Source organism: Mus caroli, chromosome 11, assembly GCF_900094665.2.
Source record: "Mus caroli chromosome 11, CAROLI_EIJ_v1.1, whole genome shotgun sequence".
Classification (NCBI taxonomy): Eukaryota; Metazoa; Chordata; class Mammalia; order Rodentia; family Muridae; genus Mus; species Mus caroli.
Genome location: NC_034580.1, coordinates 6,114,981 through 6,139,812, shown reverse-complemented (window position 1 = coordinate 6,139,812; position 24,832 = coordinate 6,114,981). Strand labels below are relative to the sequence as shown.

General features: G+C 40.1%; 1 protein-coding gene across 1 annotated transcript in view; it reads right to left on the bottom strand.

Annotated features, from left to right (window-relative positions):
- The window catches only part of Abca13 (ATP binding cassette subfamily A member 13), a 471,059-nt gene that overhangs the window by 216,427 nt on the left and 229,800 nt on the right, over positions 1-24,832 (bottom strand). Inside the window, exons 36-41 of the mRNA XM_021177120.1 lie at positions 20,842-20,979; positions 19,632-19,812; positions 17,217-17,435; positions 8,427-8,623; positions 2,693-2,850; positions 1,263-1,493 (exon numbers count right to left, since the gene is read on the bottom strand). Of these exons, the coding sequence (XP_021032779.1) occupies positions 1,263-1,493; positions 2,693-2,850; positions 8,427-8,623; positions 17,217-17,435; positions 19,632-19,812; positions 20,842-20,979 (1,124 nt within the window). The remainder of the gene's footprint in view (positions 1-1,262; positions 1,494-2,692; positions 2,851-8,426; positions 8,624-17,216; positions 17,436-19,631; positions 19,813-20,841; positions 20,980-24,832) is intronic.

Sequence of the window (24,832 nt, the reverse complement as noted above, 5' to 3'; positions counted from 1 at the left end):
GGAGAGAGAGAGAGAGAGAGAGAGAGAGAGAGGAAAAAGAAGAAAAGAAAAAAGAAAAGAAAAGAAAAGAAAAGAAAAGAAAAGAAAAGAAAAGAAAAGAAAAGAAAAGAAAAGAAAAGAAAAGAAAAGAGAAAACTGGGCATTAGTATTATTCCTGAAACAAGTAAGTTAAGTTAGGAGGCTAGCATAGAGCTCCCTTGCCTATCTCAATTTTAATTTTCAGTCCTTCTGTTAGTTTTAATCTGCAGAACTTTTTATGGCTAAGTTTACATGTAGCTCACATGTAGAGGTAATATTATAGACCCATATAAGAATTGTCTTCTATTAGGTTTGATAGCCCAGCATTTTTCTTCAAAGGAAATACAAGCAAACCCTTGACTGTGATGAGACAGCAGTGAGTAGTGGGTGTTCTCAGCTCATTCCCAGGAACTGACAGCATCAGGTATTAGAGTAAACAGGGGATAAAGTAAAGAGTATGACAGGGAGCAAGCAGGCCAGCATTCAATACCATGTGGGTGGTAGAGCATCTGACATTTGTTTACCCAGTGTTTGAACATAGCTACAAAACTGAAGTCCATGGAGAGTATCGAGGTACCACAAATACTAAATACTGACTGGTCATCAACAGATTCTAGATCAGACACACTTCAGGTCTCAAATATAAGAATGCTATTTGCTTAAAATGTAGTCACCACGGAGTATGTTAAAACCTGGTTTGGGCTTCACTACGTATGACTTCAACATTTTATATCAGATGTCACTATAATGAAATCTTGAATCACTAGGAATATAGGCTGCTATATGTTCCTCTGAGAAACTGAATATCTTAAATAGGACTACTGACATGGAAAGGTCCAGCAAGTGAGTTGCTCTGCTCCTTGGGTTTGGGTCCTGGATGAATAAAAACAAGTAAGCTAGTTGAGGACAAGCATTCATAGCTCTCTCCTTTCCCATTGTGTGTGCAATGGTACCAGCTGCCTCAATCTGCCATTGTCATGACTTCCTCTCAATGGTAGACCATACATCCTGGGATTGTATATCAAAATAAACCCTATCTCCCCTAAGCTGGTGTTGCTATGGGTATTTGATCACAGTAACAGGAAAAGTAACTGGCATATTCTCCTAATCAGGACTTGAAAATAAATAATGAATAAATTGAATAGATTCCATCTTTTCTCCATTTAGCCACATCTCACTGAATATGGAACTGGCCATGAAAACATAAACCATGAATGTATATTTATAGGATTATGAGTATGTACCTCTTCCAAGGTGGTGTCTGAGATCCCATATCCCGTCAGGTGCAGGTGCTGTAAGTTCTGATCCAGAGCCTGGCAGAGCCCCTTGAAGCAGGTTCTGTCTGCATCCTTGGGGATGGTATAGGTCAGCTCACCTCCACTGCTATCTTTGAGGAATGCTTGTGGAATATAGATCTGTATCAACGATGTAACACGAGCCACATCCTTGGGCTCCTGTGTTTCTAGGATGGAGGGCTACCAGAAAGAGAAATAGTTTAGAAAGCAATAACGAAGGTCACTCCAAACACTTAGTTCTTGAATAATATACTCATAAATGTACCATTTCACAATTCTGTTTCAAAACAAGGATGGACTGCTATATTCAAGAGTCATTCTCAGGAAAGCTGTCTCCTTTAAAACTCATTAATCAGGCTAGACTGGTTGGCCAGTAAGCACCAGGAATTCTGTTTTGGCAGATTGCAGGTATATGTCATCAAACCTGGAATTTTAGTGTAAGTTCTGGTTATCTCACTCAATATCTCATGTTTGCAAGACAAACACTTTACCAGCTTATCACTTACCAGTCTTCCTCCAATCTCCTTTTCTTCTATCCTTTATTGCCATAAGTTTACAAATTGTAAATCTACAGAGATTAACCTGGTGAGCCTACATTTGACCCATGAGTTCATACTGGTTCCAAATGTTCTGCAACCAGCTTCCAAGACTCTGAATTGGAGAGATGCTCTCCTTCCCAGAGCAATCCTCATGGAGACTCAAATCCTAGCAACTGTACTGCAGAGAATAGGTTTGAGTGTTCCAAAAGTGAGAAGTAGGATTCCTAGCCAAAGAGAAAGGGGCTCTTCTCTGGATAGCAATATAATCACAACTAGATAAAAGGCAAAGAGAAATTATGCCTCAATGAGGTCATGGGCAGCAGTTTTGAAGGTCACTACAAATACAACAGTCATGAAGACCTGTGAAATGATGTTCTGGATTCTAATTCCAGGATCCCTGCTTTGTTCTGGCTGGTTATAGGCAATGATAACTACAGATGTGACTTAGGTTTGATTTCTCAGGCCCTGACCCTGATTGTTCCATCTTCCTACTACCCTAACTCTCCACCAGGCGAGGTTCTAGTCTCTGTAAGAGAGTATTACTGTCCAAATGATTTCGAGACCACCTCAGCCATTGTGCTTCCTGACAGATGTTCTTCAAACTTATCAGGAAACTCTGGTCCCTCTTTCCCTTTTTTAAATAGAAGATCAAAGGCACACTAGCATTAACAGAGGATATGCCTCAGTTCTCAGACCTGAAAGGAGTTTTTAAGGCTTCCTGGATAATGTGTGCAAAAGTCCTACAGTTAGACATTATTATTGTACAAGCATCATTCTTTGTTTTGGGTGATGTGGTCCAACAGGGCTTCCCTAGTGAAATAAAAGCACTGCACTGCTTACTTGTTTGCTGAGTGTCAGGGTGAGTCCTTGACCATAGGTCTCCTTCAGGCCTGCAGGAGAAGCATAGCATCTGAGCCTCCCCTGCTGAAGAACAGCCACGTGGTCACTGAGCATCTCAGCTTCATCCAGGTGGTGGGTTGTGAATATAATTGTGCGACCTGAGGCCAAGCACATGACACATCAGAGCCAGCATTACAGAGGCCCTTTCCTAGGAATGGTAGACTGGGCTAGCATTGAAAGAGAGTCACTAGTGTTTTCATTTATATTTTCTTTATTTGCATTTCAAATTTTATCCCCTTTCCTCATTTCCCTTCTGGAAATCCCCCTATCCCATCCCCCGTCCCCTGTTCACTGACCCACCCACTCCTGCTTCCCTGTCCTGGCATTCCCCTACACTGGGGCATCAAGCCTTCATAAGACCAAGGATCTCTCCTCTCATTGATATCCTACAAGGCTGTCCTCTGCTACATATGCATATTGTTATTCATTCTATGGGGCTGCAAACCCCTTCAGCTCCTTGGTAGCTGAAGTTGGCCTAGAGATAACTATGTAGCCAAAGCTAACTTCAAGACTACAGCAATATTTCTATTTCAGCCCTAGGATTGCTGGGAAGCAAGCCACAGTAGTTGGCTTTCAATTTATTTTTAGAGTCCATCTAGAAGGAAACAATGGAATGTAATGCAAAGAACAATAGAGAGTGGAGTGCCCAGTGCCAATTCTTGCTATAGATGTATTATAAAGACCATGGACAATATCTTTGCCTTCTAGTTCCTGGATGCTAAAATTATATATTCATTGACTGACCTAGGGTCATCAGAGACAGATTAGTTACTTTTATTAGAGCTATCATGCAGTTCAATTGCGTGTCACCATACAATACACTAGTCTAAAAACAGAAGTCTACTCAGCCTACATTCTCAGTGAAAATTAAGGAAAAAGAGATACTGTAAGAGGCTAAGAGAATAGAAAGAGGAACTGAGAGACATTGGCTTAAATTACATAAACTTTAGTAATTTTCAGACCTGTTACACAACACAGTGGCTATAAGTATTCATTTTACATGTGAAACTTACGGAGAGATTAGGCCTTCAATACTATACACATACACATACATACATACACACACACACACATACCCCAAAACCATGTGTTTGTAAGGTGATGGGCATGTTAATTAGCTCTGTTTAATCTTCTCTGTGCATATAAATATGAAACACCATGCCATATATACAGTTTTTATTTGTCAACTACACTTTACTAAAGCTGGAAAAGGTAAGTAAGTAAGTGATTTCAAAAGAATGTAGATCACAGCCATGGATATTTAATCCATAATGGCCCCTGATGTATGCTACAAGAACCTGAGATGCTGTTCTACTCTCAAAGGATATTCTCCCAAGCTTTAGTTGGTGGAGCCTACCCTATCTAGAAGTTCTTCTCCAAAGTTGCATTTCCAGAACCCACCTCTTGAGTAGCTTTAAAATGATAATACCCTGTTGTGTATGGAGAGTCCACACACCAAATACTGAGGCATTCACTTTTGCAAACAGCTTATTGACTCCCTGGAGAAAGCATTTCTTCTGCAGTGGTATTGATGAGTGCAAACTCACAGTTGAGAATGAGAGACATAAAAAGCTTTTGTGTCAACCTCTCCCCTCACTCTTCTCCCGAAAGGAAACAGTTTAAAGAGGATGCCATTGAAGGAAACTTTTAAAAATAGGGGTGCTGAAGTGTATGTAGATCTTCATAGTTGATGGCTTCTTGTGGGGTTGGGGTGAAGAAATTGGACTTGTGTTTATTTATTTGTTTGCCTGTTTGTTTTATTCTTCTTAGTTTTGGGGGAGGTCACAAGGGTGGACCTTGGAGAACTGGAAAATGAGTGTGATCAGGTACATTATATAAAATTTTGAAATAATACAAATATTACTATGTTAAAAAATATGTTTTAACATCTGGTGTTTCAGAGAGAGGGGGGAGTGAGGGAGAGAGAGAAAGACAGACAGAGAGACAAAGACAGAGACAGAGAGAGACAGAGAGACCTATGAACTAGTAAGACAGTCTCCTTTTGTAACAGAGAAAACTGAAGGTTAGAGGAACATGGCCATCTCTCCAACATCACAAAGGAAATATACAGCCAGTCTGAAACCTGGCCTAGGCATGTGGTTGTAATATGCCAGCTTGGTCTGGTGTCTCTGCCTCATTAATGATCTTCCTATGGAACACACTGAAGTGCTTGCACCAGGGCTAATCAAAGGCTTACACTGCTCACCAAAAAAGCAAGAAATACACAAGAGATTCCCAATAGATTGAGCACCTTGCACACAGTGTTCTGATGGAAAGTCTCTTTTCTACTCAGCAGCTAACATTTGTTTTCACACTGTCTTAAATCTTTCTCACAAAGCTCTGCCAGTTGCCAGAAGCTTTGAGGCTGTTTACAGGAACAGCTGTACATTTTCATTTTTGAAGACATGTTTTCTTCTTGCTGTTCTCTAGCTAATCTTCTTACAGACTATTAATTTTGCACTTCAATCAGTATAACACCAGTTCCAAAGGAGTCTCCCAAAGATGAAAATAATCATTGTTAAACAACAAAGGATATAACGGCAGAGTTTAATGAAGACAATCTTGTTTTCTGACTTACACGGCATCTGTCTATTCTGATTATTTAAACTTTAAACCCTCCGTCAGCTAAATGTTCAAGAAAGAAAGAGCAGGAGGATGGAGAAGAAATGTCTTTTGGACATTGTGTGGCTGTTACACATATGAATCGACAGCAGTGTGGCTGTCTGGATAAGATCAAGCCAGTTGTAGATGAGGGAGGAAAAATAATTCTTTCTTGAGGAGATGGCCACTGCTGGGGCTTCTACATTATGGTGGATAGCTCCAGCCCTACGCACCTCTGGGTAGTGCTAACTAGATTTAATGGGTTATAAAAAAAGACATGAAGATGGAAGGGGGCATGTTGGGGAGTACACGGAAGGAGTACACAGAAGGAGTACACAGATAGGGGAAATATGTATACTATTTTATCATATACATGTATGGAACTCTCAAAAGTTAAAACAAATTCCAGAATAGAGAGAGAAGAGGGCTCCCAAATAATTACTTGCAGCCACTGGGGGAGGTATAGTCAATTTTTTCTTTAGGGAATGACTAATAGAAAGTTGTTCATGTTGCACTAGATGACCCCACACTCATACATATGTGTACAGCATTAGATGGACTCAGTGAGCTATTTTTTAAAGCATAAAGTTGGAAATTTAATGTGTTATTGAGATAGGAAGAACTGGAGGGAGGCAGTGGGGGATGAGTTCATTCAAAATTATATATATTTGAAATTTTTGAATAAAAATTTAAATAAATAATTATTAATTGTTAAAATATAGTTAACATGCATATTAAGAATAATTCTATCTCTGATTTTTAAATCACACAGTAGTAATGAAATTGCTGTGTTTAATTTGTACAATCCACAAGAGGAGGGTCATTATAATCCATTTATCTAACCTTCATCTATCTTCTTTATCAGCCCCACTCAAAGTGACAGGAAAGTAAGGAATCCAATCTCAAATTTTAATCAGTGTAGCCAATGTTTTTCATCAGAGCTTCACATTTTCTCATCTGAGGCCCTTCTCCCCAAAGGGCATACAGGTAAATGAAGCAAAGAGGCTGAAGGAACATTTAAGGTTAGGGGTGAAGAGTATCTCATCTCTTTTGGTCTGTGTGTGATGACTGAGACCAATAGGCACTGTCCTCTTACTCCTAGCATTTGTAGATTGGGCAGGGACTCCCTAGAGGAGTCAGACCAGAGTACTTTATATGCTATGCCTCCAGCTTATCTGAGGAATTCTGGCTGCAGACTCTGAAACCTGCCTGGCCTCTAGCAAGACAGCTTCAAGGCCAGCATCTCTCACAAGCTCTGGCTCCCTCTCCCTGTTGCAGCTGAGGGTCTAGGAAAAGTGAGAACACTAGATAGATCCTGATGCTTCCCTGGGGCCAAGTTTTATCCAGCATCCTGACCTCTGAGCCAGTCTTGGGACCTGATCTCATCCCTTGTTCCATCCATTCTCCCTTCATTCCTCAAGACCCACAATGTTTAGCCCTGCAGGTCAGGGCAAGCCAGCTCCAAAGACTGGACCTATATTCTTTCCATGCAGCTGCCCAAGCTAAGCCAAGCACACATGAGACAACAAAGCTGAATCTTCTGGCTCTACTCCCAGCTTCTCACTGTTTTCCTTCCGTTATTCCTCAGAATTGTGGAATAAAAGGTACAGAATTGCTGCAGTTCTAGATTGTTCTTTTATCTAGGTTTTCTTTTAAGACCAATCCTGCTCTAACCCTAAGGAAGTTGGAGTTTTAAATCAAGCTATATTAAAATTATATGCTTGGAAAGGAAAAATGGAGGGAAAGAAACCTTTTATAAGATTGTGTCTAGTCTTGCCTCAGTTTTGATAGTTCTTCATCAGCCCTAAGATGTACCTCCCTAATTCCTGTGTTCTATTCAAAGAAAGTTTCTATGTGAAATGCCTATTACAGTACTTCTTACTTGCCTGGAGTATAGAAATAGATGATGTATGGTAGAACTTGTCTATCTGATGCTAGTAATACTAAATAAGCTAAAGCAAAGGACATATGGACATTTTAGTGGGTATAAAAAGAAAGAAAAAAAAAGATGTATGGACCTTCTAAGCCAAAGACAAATTTCTCCCTTATTCAGTCAGCTTTCTCTAGAGACATGAGACTATCACATGTCCATGTCACCATGCCTCAGTTTTCTTGTATAATACAAGGATCTAAGGGCTATCATTTAGATTTAAAAAATCTCCCAAAGCTCTATGTAGTAAGGGCCAAATTGCCAGCCAATGTTTTTCATCAGAGCTTCATTATCAGACTTGATAATGAGAAATAGTGGGACCTGAAGAAATGAGACTTGGTAGAAGGAAGTTAGGCCCTTGGATCAAGTCTTTTTCTGGGTCCTTCCTTGCCTCTATGCCATTATAAGGTGATCATCTTACTCCATCTACTATAATAGTCTGTACCACCATAGTCCAAAGTGAAAAGGCTGTAATAACTAGCATTAATTATAATCTTGAAGAGCCTAGAGTCTTTTGAGAAGAGAAACCTTAGTTGTCCTGAGAATAAATCAGGAAACCATGTTTGTACTTGGTTCCTGCCTCCAATTTACTGTCTTGAGTTCCTGCTCTGATTTTTTTTCAATGGTAGATAATGATTAGGAAGTATATGATATGAATTAAAATAAACTTTTTTTTTCTCAGGTTGCCTTTGGTGCAGTAACAGGAAAGCAACCTAAAATGAGGACTAACCACTCATTTCTGGAAGGTTTGAAACCATGAGCCCAATCAGGCTTTTTCTAAGTTAATTGTCTGCTACACCAGTGAAAAACTGGTCCTTGATGATCTCTAATTGCATCCTCTTATTCTTCATACTTCTAAAATGGAACATAATTTGTACAAAGCCATTTCAAATGACACCATCTATAATTATAGGTCATTAATAGTATCATTGCTAATACTAAGTTAAGAGATTAAACACAAAGTAGGTATTGTAAATATATTAGTGAACATACATACCATAAAATATTAGAATATTTTACTTGTTCTGAAACATTATCATGCATCCTTAATTGTAATGTGACTTGCTTCATGCATACAATACCCAACCTTTTCCCAAGTATATCATTGTGGAGCAAGAAAGTGGAATGAGTCTCATCACCTACCTTCTCGGTACTTGAGTAGAATGTCCCAGAGACTGCGACGGGAACAAGGGTCTACCCCACTGCTTGGCTCATCCAGAACCACTGTCTTTGACATGCCCATGAAAGCAATGCCAATGGAGAGCTTCCTCTTCATGCCTCCAGAGAGAACTCCAGCTGGCTTGTGCTGATGCTGAGTTAGCTCTACTTCATCAAGAGTTCTGCAACAACAAGGATGTCCTCATTCCTCTCCCTGAACACCAAAATGCTTCTCTCTGGGTTTCATGTCATATACAATGGCTTACAATGCCTGGAGTCTTTATAAACCACATAGGGGTCTTATGTCAAGAGTTAGGTGTGCTAAGCATAGTATCATTGCCTTTCCAGATGGACAGATGACACCATGTCATTGGATCAGGCATGGTGTTAGTCATGGTATCTGACCAAGTACTTCTGTCAACTCTCTAGAGAGGAATCTCCTCTCTTCTTACTCAGGTCTCCTGCAAAGAAGGGGCTGCATTCTTCTAGTGCAATATGGAGTACATTAGCAGAGCAAAGCCCCAGGGTCTGCCAGAGGCCTTGAACTCTCTGGACCACTCCACATGAAATTTTAATGGCCCCATTTAACTATGTAATCATGAATTTATAATGATGCCCTCTGCCAAGTAGAAATCATTAATTATCATTAACATTAGAATAAGTCTCCAAGTCTTGAGAGTTTTAGATGTCAGAAAACTGGCAAAAAGACTTTTTGTATTGTTTCCCTTAATATTTTCCAAATATTTTGATCATATTTCTTCTCCTCCCCCAACTCCTTCTGGATCCTCCTAATTTCCTATTCATATAACTCTGTATTTTCCTACCTTTATGAAAAAGATAACCAGACAATCAAACAAAAAGAATCAAAAAGGCAAAAAAGACAGAAGCAAAACAAAACACACACACACACCAAAAAAAAAAAAAAACAAAAAAAAAAAGACAAAACAAACAAACAAAAAAAACATGAAATCATTTTTGTGCTGAGCAGTATGCAGTGAGTCATAAACTTTGGAACACTCAGGAGTAAATGGGATGTCAAACCCCTTTCCTCAAGGCTCAGGGATTTATTTGAAAGATGAAATAACAAGATTTTTAAGAGCCAAAGGTAATGGGTTCCTCCAAGGAAACAATGCCTTCCAGACACAACAGGACTGGTACACATATGCACTCACAGAGGCCATGTCAGCATGCATAAGACCTGAACAAGTTCAGCCCAGACAAAACCTCAGCATGGAGACAGGAAAGTGAACCCCAAGTCCCATCCCTAACTACGCAGTCATTTGCAATTGGGAGCTGCTAAGGAAAGGGAAAGTCTGTGGTCTCCAAATGGAACAACATTGGGTACACATCAGCTGCACTCCATCGCAGGCCCCATGCTCAGGAGTAGCTGGCCAGCAGAAAGACTATTAAGAAGACTTTTCTCCTTACTCTTATTTCTTTTCCTGCACAGTCCCATCCCCACTATGCTTTAAAGGCCACACAATGGCTACATACTTTTATTATTTACTTTAAGTCTTTCCATTTACACCTTTTCTAATCAGCAAGAGTGCAGTCCCTCCTCAAGAGTAACAGACCTGCTTAGCACTTCCTGACAGCCTACAATGTAAGAGTCACTCTGCAGCAAGGGAGGAGAAGGCTGCAAGCCAGGTGCAGGGTACAAGGTGCAGGAGAATCACAAAAGCTCCCCACAGCTGAGCTTCAGGAACACTTGGCTCCTGGAATGCTTCCAGATTCCTAGGAAAGCAGCAAGTGAATGACAAGGACTTCCTTGTCTGATGAATAAGGAAAAATTTCTTGTCAATTTCATCCTGTCTCGTCTTTTCTGCCTGAGACACGGAGAGTGCTCAAATCAGCTTCTTACTGTCTTGCTTTCAGCCGAGAGCCAAGGCAGTGTGTGTTTAATCCAAGACTCAGAGAATACTTGATGCTGGCTAAATTTCTACCAAATCTGAGGCAAGACTAAAGCACTGTTCTCTAGGTGTCCCCGTGGTTGAGGGGACCCTAGCAGGAAGGCTGAGAAAGGATGGTTCCATTCAGCAAGGGTCTGAACTCTGTAACCTACCAACAACTTTCCCCCTGGACCATTCTAGCACAATAGAGGACAGGATCTCATTAACTCCACTGGAGAGTACATTAATGACAAATGAGTTGGCAAAGAAAATCAACAAGAAAACAAGGTATTTTGTTTTCTTTTCTTTTTTTGTAAAGCTCTCAAATGCTTTCAAAGTTGCATGTGCTTACAACAAAGAGCTTCCTGTTTTATCTCTTCTATGGACAACGCTCAGGGCCTGAATCATGCATCTGCATTCCTAGAATCTCACGCAGATGGATGTTGTTGATGACTGTACCCTGGCATTTAAATCAATGAATTCAATACCAGCTTATGGCAGTAGAGATTTGACTGTTCTCCAGGTAAAGCCATATTGTAAGGCCTATTGGACTCTTGGGTATTGTCTGAGGACAATATATGAAAGCCTTCCTCTGGTGCTAAAGAGGGACACTATTGCAAAGCCTGCTCGTTCCCAGGCTGCTGGTTTCAGAGCAAGCTCACATGCTTAGAGCAGACATAAAATCAGAGAAAAGTAAACCATTTGCAAACGTTGCCCAAGTGGTTTGCTTTATTTTGTTTTGTTTTCCTTGATTTTAAAACCCAAGATGACTAAAAGGCTAGTGTTTTTCTAATTATGGAGGTTTGACAAATCAAAAGAAAGTAGATAATTTCTATGAATTTAAATCTCTGATTTCTCATTAAAAAAAAAAAAAAGGACAGGAAATCTCCCTAATAAGAACATCACTAAGCAACACAGAAACTGGAAAAGACTTTTTCTCATTGCAAGTCACAGTTATGTGCCAAAAATGTGTTTGGAAACTTCTCTTCAATTATTCATTCATTTATACAGCAAACATTTACTGAACCCGTACAATGCATGGCACCTGTTACCTACCTACTAGGGGCAGAGAAATAAATCAAATTTTGTCTGTGATTCAAGAAACTCAGAGTCAGGTGGAAAAGCCAGATAAGAAACTACAATGAAACACAAAGAAGCTAAGTCCCAGGTTCTGTGGGAATGCCCTCTGACTTTAAAGGAAGTAGCAGAAGGAGTCTGCCAGATGGACAGTGAGATTTGGCAAGGTAAAGATGTTTGAGTAGTGTGTTCCAAAGAAAGTTGTAAAACAGTTGCCAGGACTTGACAGGAAATGAATGACATATGCAAAACATAACGACAAAAATCCTATTCTATCAGGAAAGGGGAGGCCACACAATGAAGCTTGGATAAGATTAGTCAAACGGCCCTGAGTCAGGTCTTATATCTGTCATAAAACTTCTCTCTTTCTAGGTCTTGTTGTAGGGTGGGTGACTCATCATGACTTTCAAGGCATCTTTTGCCACTTTCCCTAAAATGGCCAGCCTTGAGGCCAGGCCACTGGGAGCTGTCACTGCGACCATATTGCTATGATATGCCTATCCTGGGTGTGTTCTTAGGCTGACCTGCTCCTAGGTTTACTCTCTTGGGATTCGTAGGAATTTCACATCCAACATGGCGTATGCATCTCTGCCTCCACTAATGGCATTTACTCTCAACCAAGCACACAGCTCTGCCTCCAGAATCTCACTTCTCTGCATCCTTTACAGACATTTATATTTCAACTGTATACACTTCAATCTTCACGCTAGAGAAAACTGTTTCATTGTCCCTCACTCCCTTAAAACCTTCTTCCCTTTAGCTTTAAATCCATGCTCATCACCAAAATCACGTTTTGCTTACATTCCTCTGTTTATTATTTATTGATACTCTGTACATATACAAATGTACTTTATTAATTTATATACTCCATTACTTCCTCTATTCCCCCTCCCACAGAACCTCTTCCAGCAAGTCCCTTCTTACTTTCATGTGGTCTTTGTTTTGTTTTGTTTTATTTGTTTTTGTTTGTTTGGTTTTTGCTTTTTGGTTCCTTATTTGGTTGGTTGGTTTAGCCTTGTTTGTTTCTGTTGTTCGTTTGATTGTTTAGCTCTACCAAGTTTAATTAGGGTAGCATGCATGAGTGAGAGGGGATATTATTTACTGGAACATGGGCAAGTAGCAAAGAAAATAACTCCCCTTTCTCCAGCAACCATTAATTTTGAAGAGTTCAGGAAGAGTAGGGCCTCATGAACCTCTCCCACATTCATGTTAAAATGTTGACCAGCCTCATTTTGTGTAAGTGCCATGCAGGTAACCACAGCTGCTGTGAGTTTATGACAACAATGGACACATCATATCCAGATGACAGCATCTAGTTGCCCTCCTCTCTGTCTTCGCCCTCTCATATTTCCCCTGCCCTCTTTTCTGCAATGTTCTTTTATACTTGGGGAGATGGGATAAACATCATATATAGGGCTGAGTACGCAACAGTCACAAATTCTCAGCCCTTTGATTAGCATTGCCCTTGCCCACTGCAAAGAGATGCTTCTTTGCCCACAGCTGAGAGCAACACCACTCTATAGGTATTAAAACAAATGTTAAGAAAGCAATTTGACACCTCATCCATTTAACAAAACAAAATGAGATTCTCCCATAAGTTCTATGACCTCCCTAACCATGGGCTCTTCAAAAGGTTTCCAGTTTCTAGTTGCAAGCATAAATTCCCTCCTGTGTAGTAGACCTCAACTCCAAGAAGAATGCTGTTGGTTACCCCCATAGCCATCATGCTACTACTGCACAATAGCCATGGCTTGTCTCACAAGTTGGTAAGATAGTTCTCAAGTTTCATGCTAAATAAGACCACTGATGACTGTTCTTCCCAAGCAGCTTGCATTGCACTCTGAATGCTAGTCAGGAGCGTGGAGGATCCAACTTCATTTCTCTATGTCTTACAACCACTTAATGTGGTGCCTTCAAAGACTGAGTCTCTTACCATCCAGTTCTTGTGAACAGTAGCAATAGTCACTATTGTTTTGGGGACAACTAGGGTATCCCTGATAAATAACTCATGGGAAGACATCCCACACCTGGCACTGGAAGATTTGTTTAAGAATTTCTACGAGGATTGTTGTTCACTTATGCAGGGAACTTCTGTTCAAACCCGCATCTTTATCTGCATCTCTATCTCTATCTTCATCAATACATGTATTCATGAGAGGAGGTTCTTATGTATCCCAGGCTGACTTCAAATGTACTATACAACAGAGCTGACTATGAGCTCATAATCTCCCAATCTAGCCTCTGCCTTCCAAATATGAAATTACAGCATGAGGGACAATCCCCAGCATATGTACTCTTAACTCTGAAACAATGCTGAAAGCTGATAAAGGCTCCAAACACTCTGCCTTGCCTCCTACTACCCTGTATTGCTGTATCAACTATGCTCCATAGAGAGATGATCTTTAGCTTCTTTACAAGGTCCCTTAGCTTCCCTATAACCAGCAATGTTCCATCAAGCAATCTCCTCTCTAGCTCCATCTAATCATTCACTCTCTTCTGGATCACTATCAGCAGTAACAGACACTATGCTATAATTCCCGTCTTTGCACCATCCTGTAATCTCACTTGTCCAATATGGCATCATTCTAGTTCTATGCTCCTGTTGAGTAAAAGCTGTGAAAATGTGCTATTACTATCTTTCCTTGCCTCTCTCCTTAAATGACCTAGAAAGACCTACCTCTATTCCCAAACTTCTTTTTTGAAGTTCAATAATTTTTTGAAGTTCAATAATTGTGGCTATGCAAAGGTCAGGTATCAGGCTTTATCCAGAAAAAAAAAACTGAAGCAATCAACCCTCCCACCTTTCTTATGAGGCTATAATCATTTGCTGGTTGTCCTTCTTCCCTACTCCACTTTCTTTTGGCTTATTCTTCCTCATCTGACATCATCATCAGGTAACTGTAGACATAACACAATCCATCATTCTCTCTCTGCTCCACTTTCACATACTGACCTCATTTTATACGAAGAAAACCTGTCCCCAACCCAAGTTCCATAATGTCCACCAGAATTCTTGGTGGTAGCAATTCGACAGCATCTTAATGACTCCAGGTCCAGAGATGGCCTATCTTCCTTAGACCAAAGGAGGAACAGAACAATTATTATCTGCCTCTTGACAAGTGTTTACTTCACATATTCTACAAGATCTGCTACCTCCCTTGAACTCACATGTTAATGAATTCAGACCTTAAGGAAAACAAGCTGTGTTACAGAACACTAATCAGAAGTATGTTGGCTCAAAATCAGATGTTTTCAGTTTTCCCTCCCTCTAATTGAGAACTACTGTCCTAAAACATGATCTCATTCTGATTGCTTTTGTGTAAATTGGCTTTGTTGCTAGGTAACATGCTGTGAATTGATAACTGTTAAAGGTTGCCTGGCACCCAAATAAGAAAATGAAGTTTATGTAGCATTGTCAGGAGCTTGATTTAAGCCCCCAGTCTCAATCACAGTAGAATTCAATATGGCTCAATGTAGGCACAGATTTTCACATTTAAATAAGTATGTAGAATCAAGATATATATATATATATATATACATATACATATATATATACCTGACAAAAACTAAAACAGATACTTTAGTGGTGGCAGAAGAGTACAAGCAAGAGAGGGAGGGGACAATAAATAACAAAGTATGTAAGTGAATAGGAGCAAAGTACAATGGTAAACATATATGAAAATGTCACAATGAAACCCATGATTTTATACAACTTAAAATATGGGAAAGAAATTTTAATTGAAACAAGTGACCTATGCCATTATTGTAAAAAGGAATATGTTGTATGAAGCCAATTGGATAGCTACTACATATGTAGTGTATACAAAACCTAGTTATTTCATATTGAGAACTAACTCGTTTGAGATGGTTTTAAGTTGTACATATTAAGCATGTTCTCTGTATATTAAAGAGAAAATTGTTACTTATATTATTTATGCTATCATTCACTCCAAAAAGATATTATGGGGTGAAGATAGAATAGCATTTTACATCAGAAAACATACCAATGAGGTGGATTTTGAGAGAGAAAGAAATGGAGAAAGAAGTGTTTATACAAACTTTGTGGTGCCATATGCCACTTTCCACAAGGGCTCCTGTCCCTTGAGGATTTTTTCAATGAATTTGAATTTGATTTGCATCTGACCCTCAGAGAGTGAGCATCTGTCCAGGGAGACATTTGATTTGTTTTACATATGCCCTTGTCATAGATGGTGTCTAAACACAGGCAGCTATCACAAGTTGAAATGATCTAACTACCCAGCTCTTCCAGGAGTGAACAAGGGAGATCTGTGCAGCAGTGCATTCCTCTGAAACAGTCTGTCACTTTCTACTGAAACTTTGTACTAAGAGACCATCACAAGGAGCTCCAGGGGGATTCCCACTGATGCTCTGCTCTCACTTCCTGGCCCCTGAGATATATGCAAATTCCTCATTCTGAGTGTATGCTCTTGTTTTATTTCTAACAAAAGAAACTCCATAACACTACTTAGCCCCATCCATCTTGAATCTTGTGTGTATACCCAGACAACTCTACTCAGTTAAGACTCTTCAGAGCAGCTTCAGAGGAAGCATCCATAAGGATCTGGGTTCCTTCAGTCCCTTAAGATCTCTACTAAAGGATGCTAAGGGACATATCTTGACCAAATTTTAGAGCTACTAGCACCTATACACATTAGATGCACTGATCATAGTAACAATTTCCACTTCTCAGGCCATCAGACTGTTTATAGGGCTAGTTATGCTGTAGCCAAGGCAGTGCACTAAAATGGCCTGGAAATTCTTTCTTTCCTACCCTGACAATTTTGTCACCCTAGAAGCCTCGGTTCCTACATGCTGCAACCCGGAGTAAGGCATCCAAATGCACTTGGTTTGTAAGAGCCCTAGGGCAGACCATCACTTCCCTAGATGAATTGTTCATCTCTCTGAGGATCAGCTACCATGTCTACAAATTGGAGACAGTCTCCATATTGCTCTGGGAGGATAATTTCAAATGGAACCACAACATATTCTCCATTTCCTGAGGACTCTCAGGAATGCCCACTGGCCTGCTTCTCCCTCAGCCTCTATCTGTTCACTTGCTGTAAACCAAATCTTCCCCATCAACCCATATTACCACCTGTCTTCTTCTTAATTTCCTAGGTGTCCCTCTTTCCACTCGCATCCACAATCGTCCTGTGATATAGCCCACACTACTCTCCAGGTTGTGGAAAACTGGAATAATGTGATTTCTGCTATTTATCTTTTATTCTAGCTTTATTATTAGTGTTTCTTCACCTGTGCTGGCATTGATGAGGAGGCCAACAACAGAGGGGCAGCTGTTTCTCTGTCAACAGTCTTTCTGGAGACTATGTAGTGTGGAGAAATCTACCTTCCAGACCTCAGGCCAATGACAATCCTCAGCTCATTCGCATCTATATGCCTGATGAATTTGATGCTCTTTACCATGCCAAATAAGGTTCTTGTGACCCATTTCCTTGTCTTCTTTTGTATTTTGCTTATTTCAGGACAGGTAGAATCTCCCTTTATTTCAGATACAAAAAACTTCTATGTCCTTCCTATCCGTATTCCCAAGCTGCCTCCGTTCTTCCCCCACTTCAAAGACAATACAGATAAATCTATTTCTTTAAAAAAAAAAAAGTCTTCTCTAAGATCCCTGCTGCTGTTGGTTCTGCCATGCTTCTATGTATAAGAATCATTTGCTATTTTTCTCATATTTATAGAAACAGATGATATTATTAAATATCTGTGTGTTCTTCACCTGCATAATTGGGCAAAAGAGGGAAAGGAGAATCATGAACTGTTTACTAACTTGTTGACTTGCTGCTGTAGCTCCTTCTTGGTCCACCAAGGTGCTTTTATGGAGGCAAAGAGCATTAGGTGTTCACGCACAGTGAGGTTGTCCAGGAGAACATCCTGCTGTGGACACACCCCCAGCTCTTCTCTGACCTTGGACAAATCTGTCTGCAGATTCTTGCCATTTATGATGATGGTTCCAGAAGTGGGAGGAAAGAGCCCCATCAACATGGATCTACAAAGAACAACAATCAGTATAAACAACATCTGGATGCTGTAAATATTGAGCCCCATAAATCCCAGGTGGTTATACAGCCTATACGGAACTCATCACTGTTGACCAGCTTTCTACATAGTCCATTACAATGTAGGGAATTCATGGGGATGTTGGAGTATCCAACTATGAAAAGTGGGCATATGGATATGCCCTGCCTCCCAGAGGAAAGGGTATGATATTATTCCTCTACAGTGTGTCAGACTTGGGGGATGGTCCAAGTATAAGAAGGTAGACACAGTTCCATTTATATGGAATTCTAGAATAAGTAAACAAATTAGTAAGTAACAGGTCAGTGGCCACTTGGGAGCTAGGGCTAAAAGATGACACAGTATATATTAAAAGGGAAAAGAAATGCTCCATATCTTCACTGTGGTGTTTGCTCTGACATTAGATAAATATGTCATCTCTCACTGAACTACCTGCATAACCACGTGACACTATACAAAAACTATGCCTTGAGTTATTCAATTAGCAACTCTTTGGTATAACCATTTCCAAACCTAGTTAGGGAATATAATAAGGTAATAAATGTAGTGATCTCTCAGTATCCTTGGGCGTTGGATTCAGTACAATTCTTATACCAAAATTCAGATAGTCCAGTTTTTTGTACAAAAATGATAGCATACATACAGTCTATATAATCTTCCTATGTATTTAAATCATCTATATATTATATTGTTGAACAAATATTGACAAAGAAAAATAATATCTGTATATAGGGTAGATACAATACTTTTCAGAGAGTTTGATCTATGCTAGGAAAGTCCCTGGAAATGGAATCCATGGACACGGAGATTCAACTGTATCAATCCCTGTGATTCTCAAAGCCTTTTGTTTCAAATGGTAAAGATCCAGTTGAGTAATTGGCTCTCAGGCTCCAAGCACTGCCAGTAAGCAAGAAGGAAGCACTTCATATGACTCTGAACGTACTCCAAATGTCACTAAAAGCCAAGTAGTTACTGAACCCTGAAACACCCAGAACCTTTGTATTTCATTCTCATCATTCAGCCAGATGAGCACACCAAGCCTTCCTCATAAAATACGTGTGTTAGCAAAGGTTTGCTGAGTTATTGCTTGCATAACTCAGACATTCCCAATTTGCAAGTTCTAAGAAAGGAGAGACTGCCAGTTCTATCTCAGCCTGCAAGGTACAAATGCAAACATTCCACGCTTTTTTTTTTTTTTTGATTCATTTCCAGGGAGAGATTTCTGGAGCTCCACAGACATTATTTTTCTGCCTTTCATACTAAGGCTGAGGCCACTTCGTTTTCATCCTTCTTACTAATCATATGTTAGACCTGTGCACATATGGTGAGAAAAAGAATAAGAAGTGATTTGCTCAAAAGATACAAGCCATAATTTTGGCAGCTAGCCTTAAATAAGGCACCGTTCCACAACCAGCTCAAGGCTATGGATAATTGAACTCTTTTTTCCCCCTCTAGGGCTACATGATTGAATTCTTTAATCAAATCTGGAACTATTGGATCCAAATCCAAAATCCAGGACTTAGCAAGAAAAAAGCCAAAGGAAAAGAAGATGAAAAAAAAAAAAGAAAAAAAATTTTTTTTTTTAGATATTTTCTTTTAATACATTTCAAGTGCTATCCCGAAAGTTCCCTATACCCTCCCCCTGCCCTGCTTCCCTACCCACCAACTCCCACTTCTTGGCCCTGGCGTTCCCCTGTACTGGGGCATATAAAGTTTGCAATACTAAGGGGCCTCTCTTCCCAGTGATGGCCAACTAGGCCATCTTCTGCTACATATGAAGCTATAGACACGAGCTCTGGGGATACTGGTTAATTCATATTGTTGTTCCACCTATAGGGTTGCAGACCCCTTCAGCTCCTTAAGCATGATGTATTATTTTGTAGGAAATGAAAGTTGTTGGGGCATTAAAAAAATATCCATCCACCTCTCCCCTTGGAATTTACCCCAGGTCTAGAACATAATTGAGGACTACTGGGGGAAGGTCTTTGGAGAGAGAACTTGTTCTTTCTATTGAATCTTTAAGCTCTATGTTGAGATTAAAGCAAAACAACAATGGAAAAATAAAAATGGAAGGAGAAGTAGGAAAGAGTAAGGATGAATGGGAAAAAATAAAGAGGGAGGAAAGGGGGGAGGAAACAGAATATAAATTCTCTAAAATGGGACACACATGATGGTGGTTTTCCCTGCACCGTTGGTCCCCAGCAGGGCTGTGATCTGGTCTCTGTGGAAGGTGAGAGTAAGTTCCTGGACAGCCACCTTGTGACCTTCATACTCCTTGGTCACAGATATCAGAGCCACTCCTGGGTTACCTCCTTCCATTTCTCCTGGGCCATTTTGCTGTGAGAGCCCTGTGTAGAGAATGTATGTTCACCATGAAAAGACTTCACAAGCTAGAAAACAATGCCAACACTATCAAATCATCTGTTCCTTTGGAACCGAATTCTAGATCCAGGAGGCATGCCAACCTCCACAGATTTCATTACCAAAAAATAAAACAAAACAAAAAGCAAGATAAGTAATGGCAAAATGGGCTGAAATCACAGACAACAACACTCTGATCTCTTATGATAAGAGAACCATTCAGTAAAGAAATAAAAATAGATGCACACAGAGGTTTTGTAGACAAAGACAGTAAGCAGGCTGCTTACACACCAATGTCCACAGGAAATTTTTCCCTGACATAGAAATGGACAGGGAATGGTTGGGTATATTCTAAGTCTCCTAGCCCATTTATAATCAACTTGCTTAATTAGAGTTTAAAATCACTTTCAAATATTCATTCAGAATACAAATCCAGCATGATAGACTCTAGGTGGTCCATAGGGGCCCATCTCCAGTTACAGGTGCTTCCATGTGAATGGCCTTTGTGTCTGGCCCACAGGCAAAGGTCATATTGATGTAGATTGATGGACATGAGTGGACATGCTCTCCTATGTTTAAGGTCTTTTACTGCCCAAAGAAAATGTGCTGACTTTAAGAGGAAGTGATATTCTTATTCACAGAAATATCATAGAAGTTAGAACATGTAAAATTATTTTGAAAAAAAAATTGTGTTATACCTGGGGCAGTTGCTTGCCTTTCCTTTCAGTTCCCTAACACCTGCTTATTTTGAATTTTAACAATCTCTAATATATGCATAAATACAGGCAATACATAGAGAGGAACATTTTAAATAACTAGTGATGGGACCATCTCCGGTTTCCAGGGCTTATGCAGACACTACCAGGACACTGCAGCTTAGCCCTATGGTCACTGCAGAGTCCAGAATCACCCAAATGTGGAGCCTTGGAGTCTGTATGAAGTGAAAGGCTCACATCGAAGTAAAACTCAAAACTAACCAGAGAAAAATGTATCCAATAGAGCTTCTCATTACCCACCTTTGTTGCCAAACTCCTCATTGAAGAAGAACAGACCAGAACTCAGAGAGCATCGCCTTCTCTCCATCAGACCACATATGCTTTTCCAATATGATGCAGTGAAGGGGAAATACCATGGTTTCCCTAAACCAAAAGTTCCTAAGAAAATAAGGTACAATTAACATCAGAATAAACATTTTCTTTACTATGCACATGAAAACTGTAGATTACCTTAACTAATCCATATGAAACATCATTTCCTGCTAATAAATTTCAATATATATCACATATATAAACCAGTTATATTATGGGATAGCATCTCCCCTTGAGGTTGACCCTAAATATTACTCCTTTGTTCAAGTTACAGCTATCCTCTAGCCTCCCTCAAATCTACTTTTCCCAAGTGACCTTGAAATGTACTAACTAAACGAATAAGTGTTTGGAGCTCTGACATGAAAGCCCCTTTCTACTTCCACTGACCCCTGGGATACTAATGCTCTTCTTTGGCCAGCCTTTGGTGCTTGCAAGGGTTACTAGAGAACACCATGCATGACCATGAAGTCAGTGCCCAAGAAAATTCTTCAGGGAGAACTTCTACAAAGAAGGATAAATTGTAACACTAGCATTTCCATATGAAACATAGCCACGTTCTTCAAACACATTGTCCAGACCCATCTCAGTTCATTTAACATTCACGTTCTGATCATTTCATGTGGAAAGGAATGAAAGGGCCTCTAATTATTAGCATGTCCAAATCTCCTGTAGCCACAGTGTGATGCAGGGAACTTACATGAAGACATAAACTCTACCAGTAACTGAAATATAAAAGGCCCAAGGGAAGAGGCTTCAGTATTTTTGCCATCCAGCAGAAGAAAAGCTAATGCTTACATACCTAGCCAAAATGTTCCAGAGTGCCCAAAGAAGGTTGAGGGGCAATAGCAAGGACTAGAGCTGGTTCCTGCCTTTGTATTTACTTTGGTCCTCAAATTTCTTTGTGGAAATCCTAATCCCTAATATTTCAGAACTGAGGATTTTTAGAAAGGTGATATTTAAAGGAAGTAGTTATGTGAAAAATTTAGTCAAAGGGTGAGTCTGGTTTTTGTTAGTTTTTCCTTCAGTATAAGATATTTAATAAATGTCTTTAAAAGAAAGTAATAGAAAAATCATCATTGAGTAGACTTTCTATATTTTTTGTTTCTTTTTTTTCAATTTTTATTAGATATTCTTCATTTACATTTCAAATGCTATCCCAAAAGTCCCCACCCTGCTCCCCTACCCACCCACTCCCACTTCTTGGCCCTGGCATTCCCCTGTACAGGGGCATATAAAGTTTGCAAGACCAAGGGGCCTCTCTTCCCAATGATGGCAGACTAAGTCATCTTCTGCTACATATGCAGCTAGAGACACAAGCTCTGGGGGTACTGGTTAGTACATATTGTTGTTCCACCTATAGGGTTGCAGACCCCTTCAGCTCTGTGGGAGACTTTCTATATTTTTTATGTTGTTAGTCAAAATAGAATTAGCATACCTCCCCTTTCCTCCTTCCCACCTCTCTCAGCTATCTTGCCTCAAGTTTGTCTTAGCTCCCCACTCTCAAGCTGACGACTGTTTCTCTTTGACTATTATTATATGTATATACAGATATAATATAAGAATAGATATAAGTAGAAATGATAGAGATATGCATATATACAAATATATATATATATATATATATATATATATATATGTACAATCTGCTGATTTCCTGTTGGTTGGCTGTGTTTATGTAGTTTCATTGGATAACCAATAAGGATGTTCATCCCTTGATGTGGTTAATTCTCCCCCTTGCAGGTACTGATGGCTTGTAGTTCTTTGGGGGGGACACCCTCTTCCTGGCTAATATGCCTTTGATATTGTTATAGTTTCAGACTTGTCAATGCAAACATTTCTAGAACAGGGTGCTTCACAGCTGATGTCCTGGTATTCTGCTCCACTTCTGTGATGTTTCATGGTTCACAGACCCACTGGCTGTGATGTCAGTGTATCTGTGGGGGCTGGGCTCCACAGGATATCTTCATTTTACCCAGTGGTAGTCTTCCATGGTGATCTTCCTTTGCTTTAAAGAGAGGCTTCTTTGACAAGGGGAGGTAGTTTCACTTCTCTGTGGGTATAGTTGCTCATCAGTGCTCATTCACAATAGTTAGGAACTGGAAACAACCTAAATGTCCTTCAAGACATGGTAGGTAGTAAAAGTATTGTAATATACACAATAGAGTACTATTTGGCTATAAAAATGAGATCAATCATAAAACTTTCAGGTAAATGGATAAAGTTAGAAAAGGTATGACGACACAAAAACAATAATTTCTGTGTGTCTTGTCCATGTGTGGTTCCAGATTCTCAGATGTGACTATATAACCTGAGTAACCACAGAAACCAGACAGGTACAAAGGGACAAATGTGTGGCCTTTGGGGAGAAAAATAGCAGAATATAGGTGACATAAAGAGGAAAGTAGAACAGTAAGGCGGGGACTCCAATCCGGTGGAGGGAGGGAGTCAATAGAGGAGGAGGAAGAAGGGACAAATGACACTCATGTTGTTTGATAAAGCTTTAAGGAATCATTTATTTATGCAAAATTATACATGATATGTATATATGACATAATTTAATAGTTATATGTTTATATACATACACACACTATATATTAAAGGATGCTAGGCACTTGGACTGATAGTTGTCCCACAAGAACCATAGACTAACAAAAACCTCAGCCCCAGGCATGAGAAACCTTTTGAATCACTGGGAGAGGAAGTCTAAGAACTGTGGAAACAATATAGATTATCAATGAAGCCCTTGCTTGCCTCTCAGAGGTTAAATGCTGGCCCTACTGCTGAAGATAGCTCACTCTGAGGAAATAGGATTCAGATGCTTCAAGAATGATCTGACAGAAGAGAAACAAACAAATAAGCATAAAGCTTCTCCCTGCACCCTAGCATTCATGGTTCCAGGAAATCCAGTGCAGGCTGCCAAGGGAAGAGAGCAGCTGAACAGTCCTATCTACCCAGATGTAACACCTCTGAACTGCAACACCGCCAGCATGGCAAAGTACACATGAAGGCAAAATAAGTGGCACTCCCGTGTCCATGGCACTAACAAAAAACAGCTGTCTAGTTGGGCTTTAGGCCCACTTGATAGGAGAGAAAGCATGCTTGTTTCTGGAAACTTAGCCACCTTCCAGGGGCTAGTTAGGTCATTGACCTTAGAAAAGCATCTACTCCTGCCACTTTGCTAAACAAGCATAACTCCTTACTACCTTCTAAGGCTTATCCTAGTGTTTCCGGATAAGTATTTCTCTTTCATTTTTAACAAGAGTCTAGGTAAAATATCGTTCTGAGTGAGGTAACCCAATCACAAAAGAACATACATGGTATATACTCACTGATAAGTAGATATTAGCCCAAAAGCTCGAAATACCCAAATACAGTTCACAGACCACACAAAGCTCAAGAAGAAGGAAGACCAAAGGGTGGATACTCCTTAGAATGAGGATCAAAGTACCCACAAGAGACGATACAAAGTGTGGAACAGTGGCTGAAGGACAGGTCATCCAGAGTTTGCCCCACCTGGGGATCCATCCCAAACCCAGTCATTATTGTGGAAACCAAGACATCCTTGCTGACAGGAGCTTTATATAGCTGTCTCCTAAGAGGCTCTGTCAGAAACTAACAAATACAGAGGTGGATGCTCATAGCTAACCATGGGACTGAGCATGGGGTCCCCAATGGAGGAATTAGAGAAAGGACTGAAGGAGCTGAAGGGGTTTGCAGCCCCATAGGAGGAACAAAATGAATGAACCAGATCCCCAGAGCTCCCAGGGACTAAACCACCAACCAAAGAGTACACATGGAGGGACCCATGACTTCAGCCGTATATGTAGCAGAGAATGGCCTTGTGGAACATCAATGGGAGGAGAGGCCCTTGGTCCTGGGAAGGCTTGATGCCCCAGTGTAGGGGAATGCCAGGACAGGG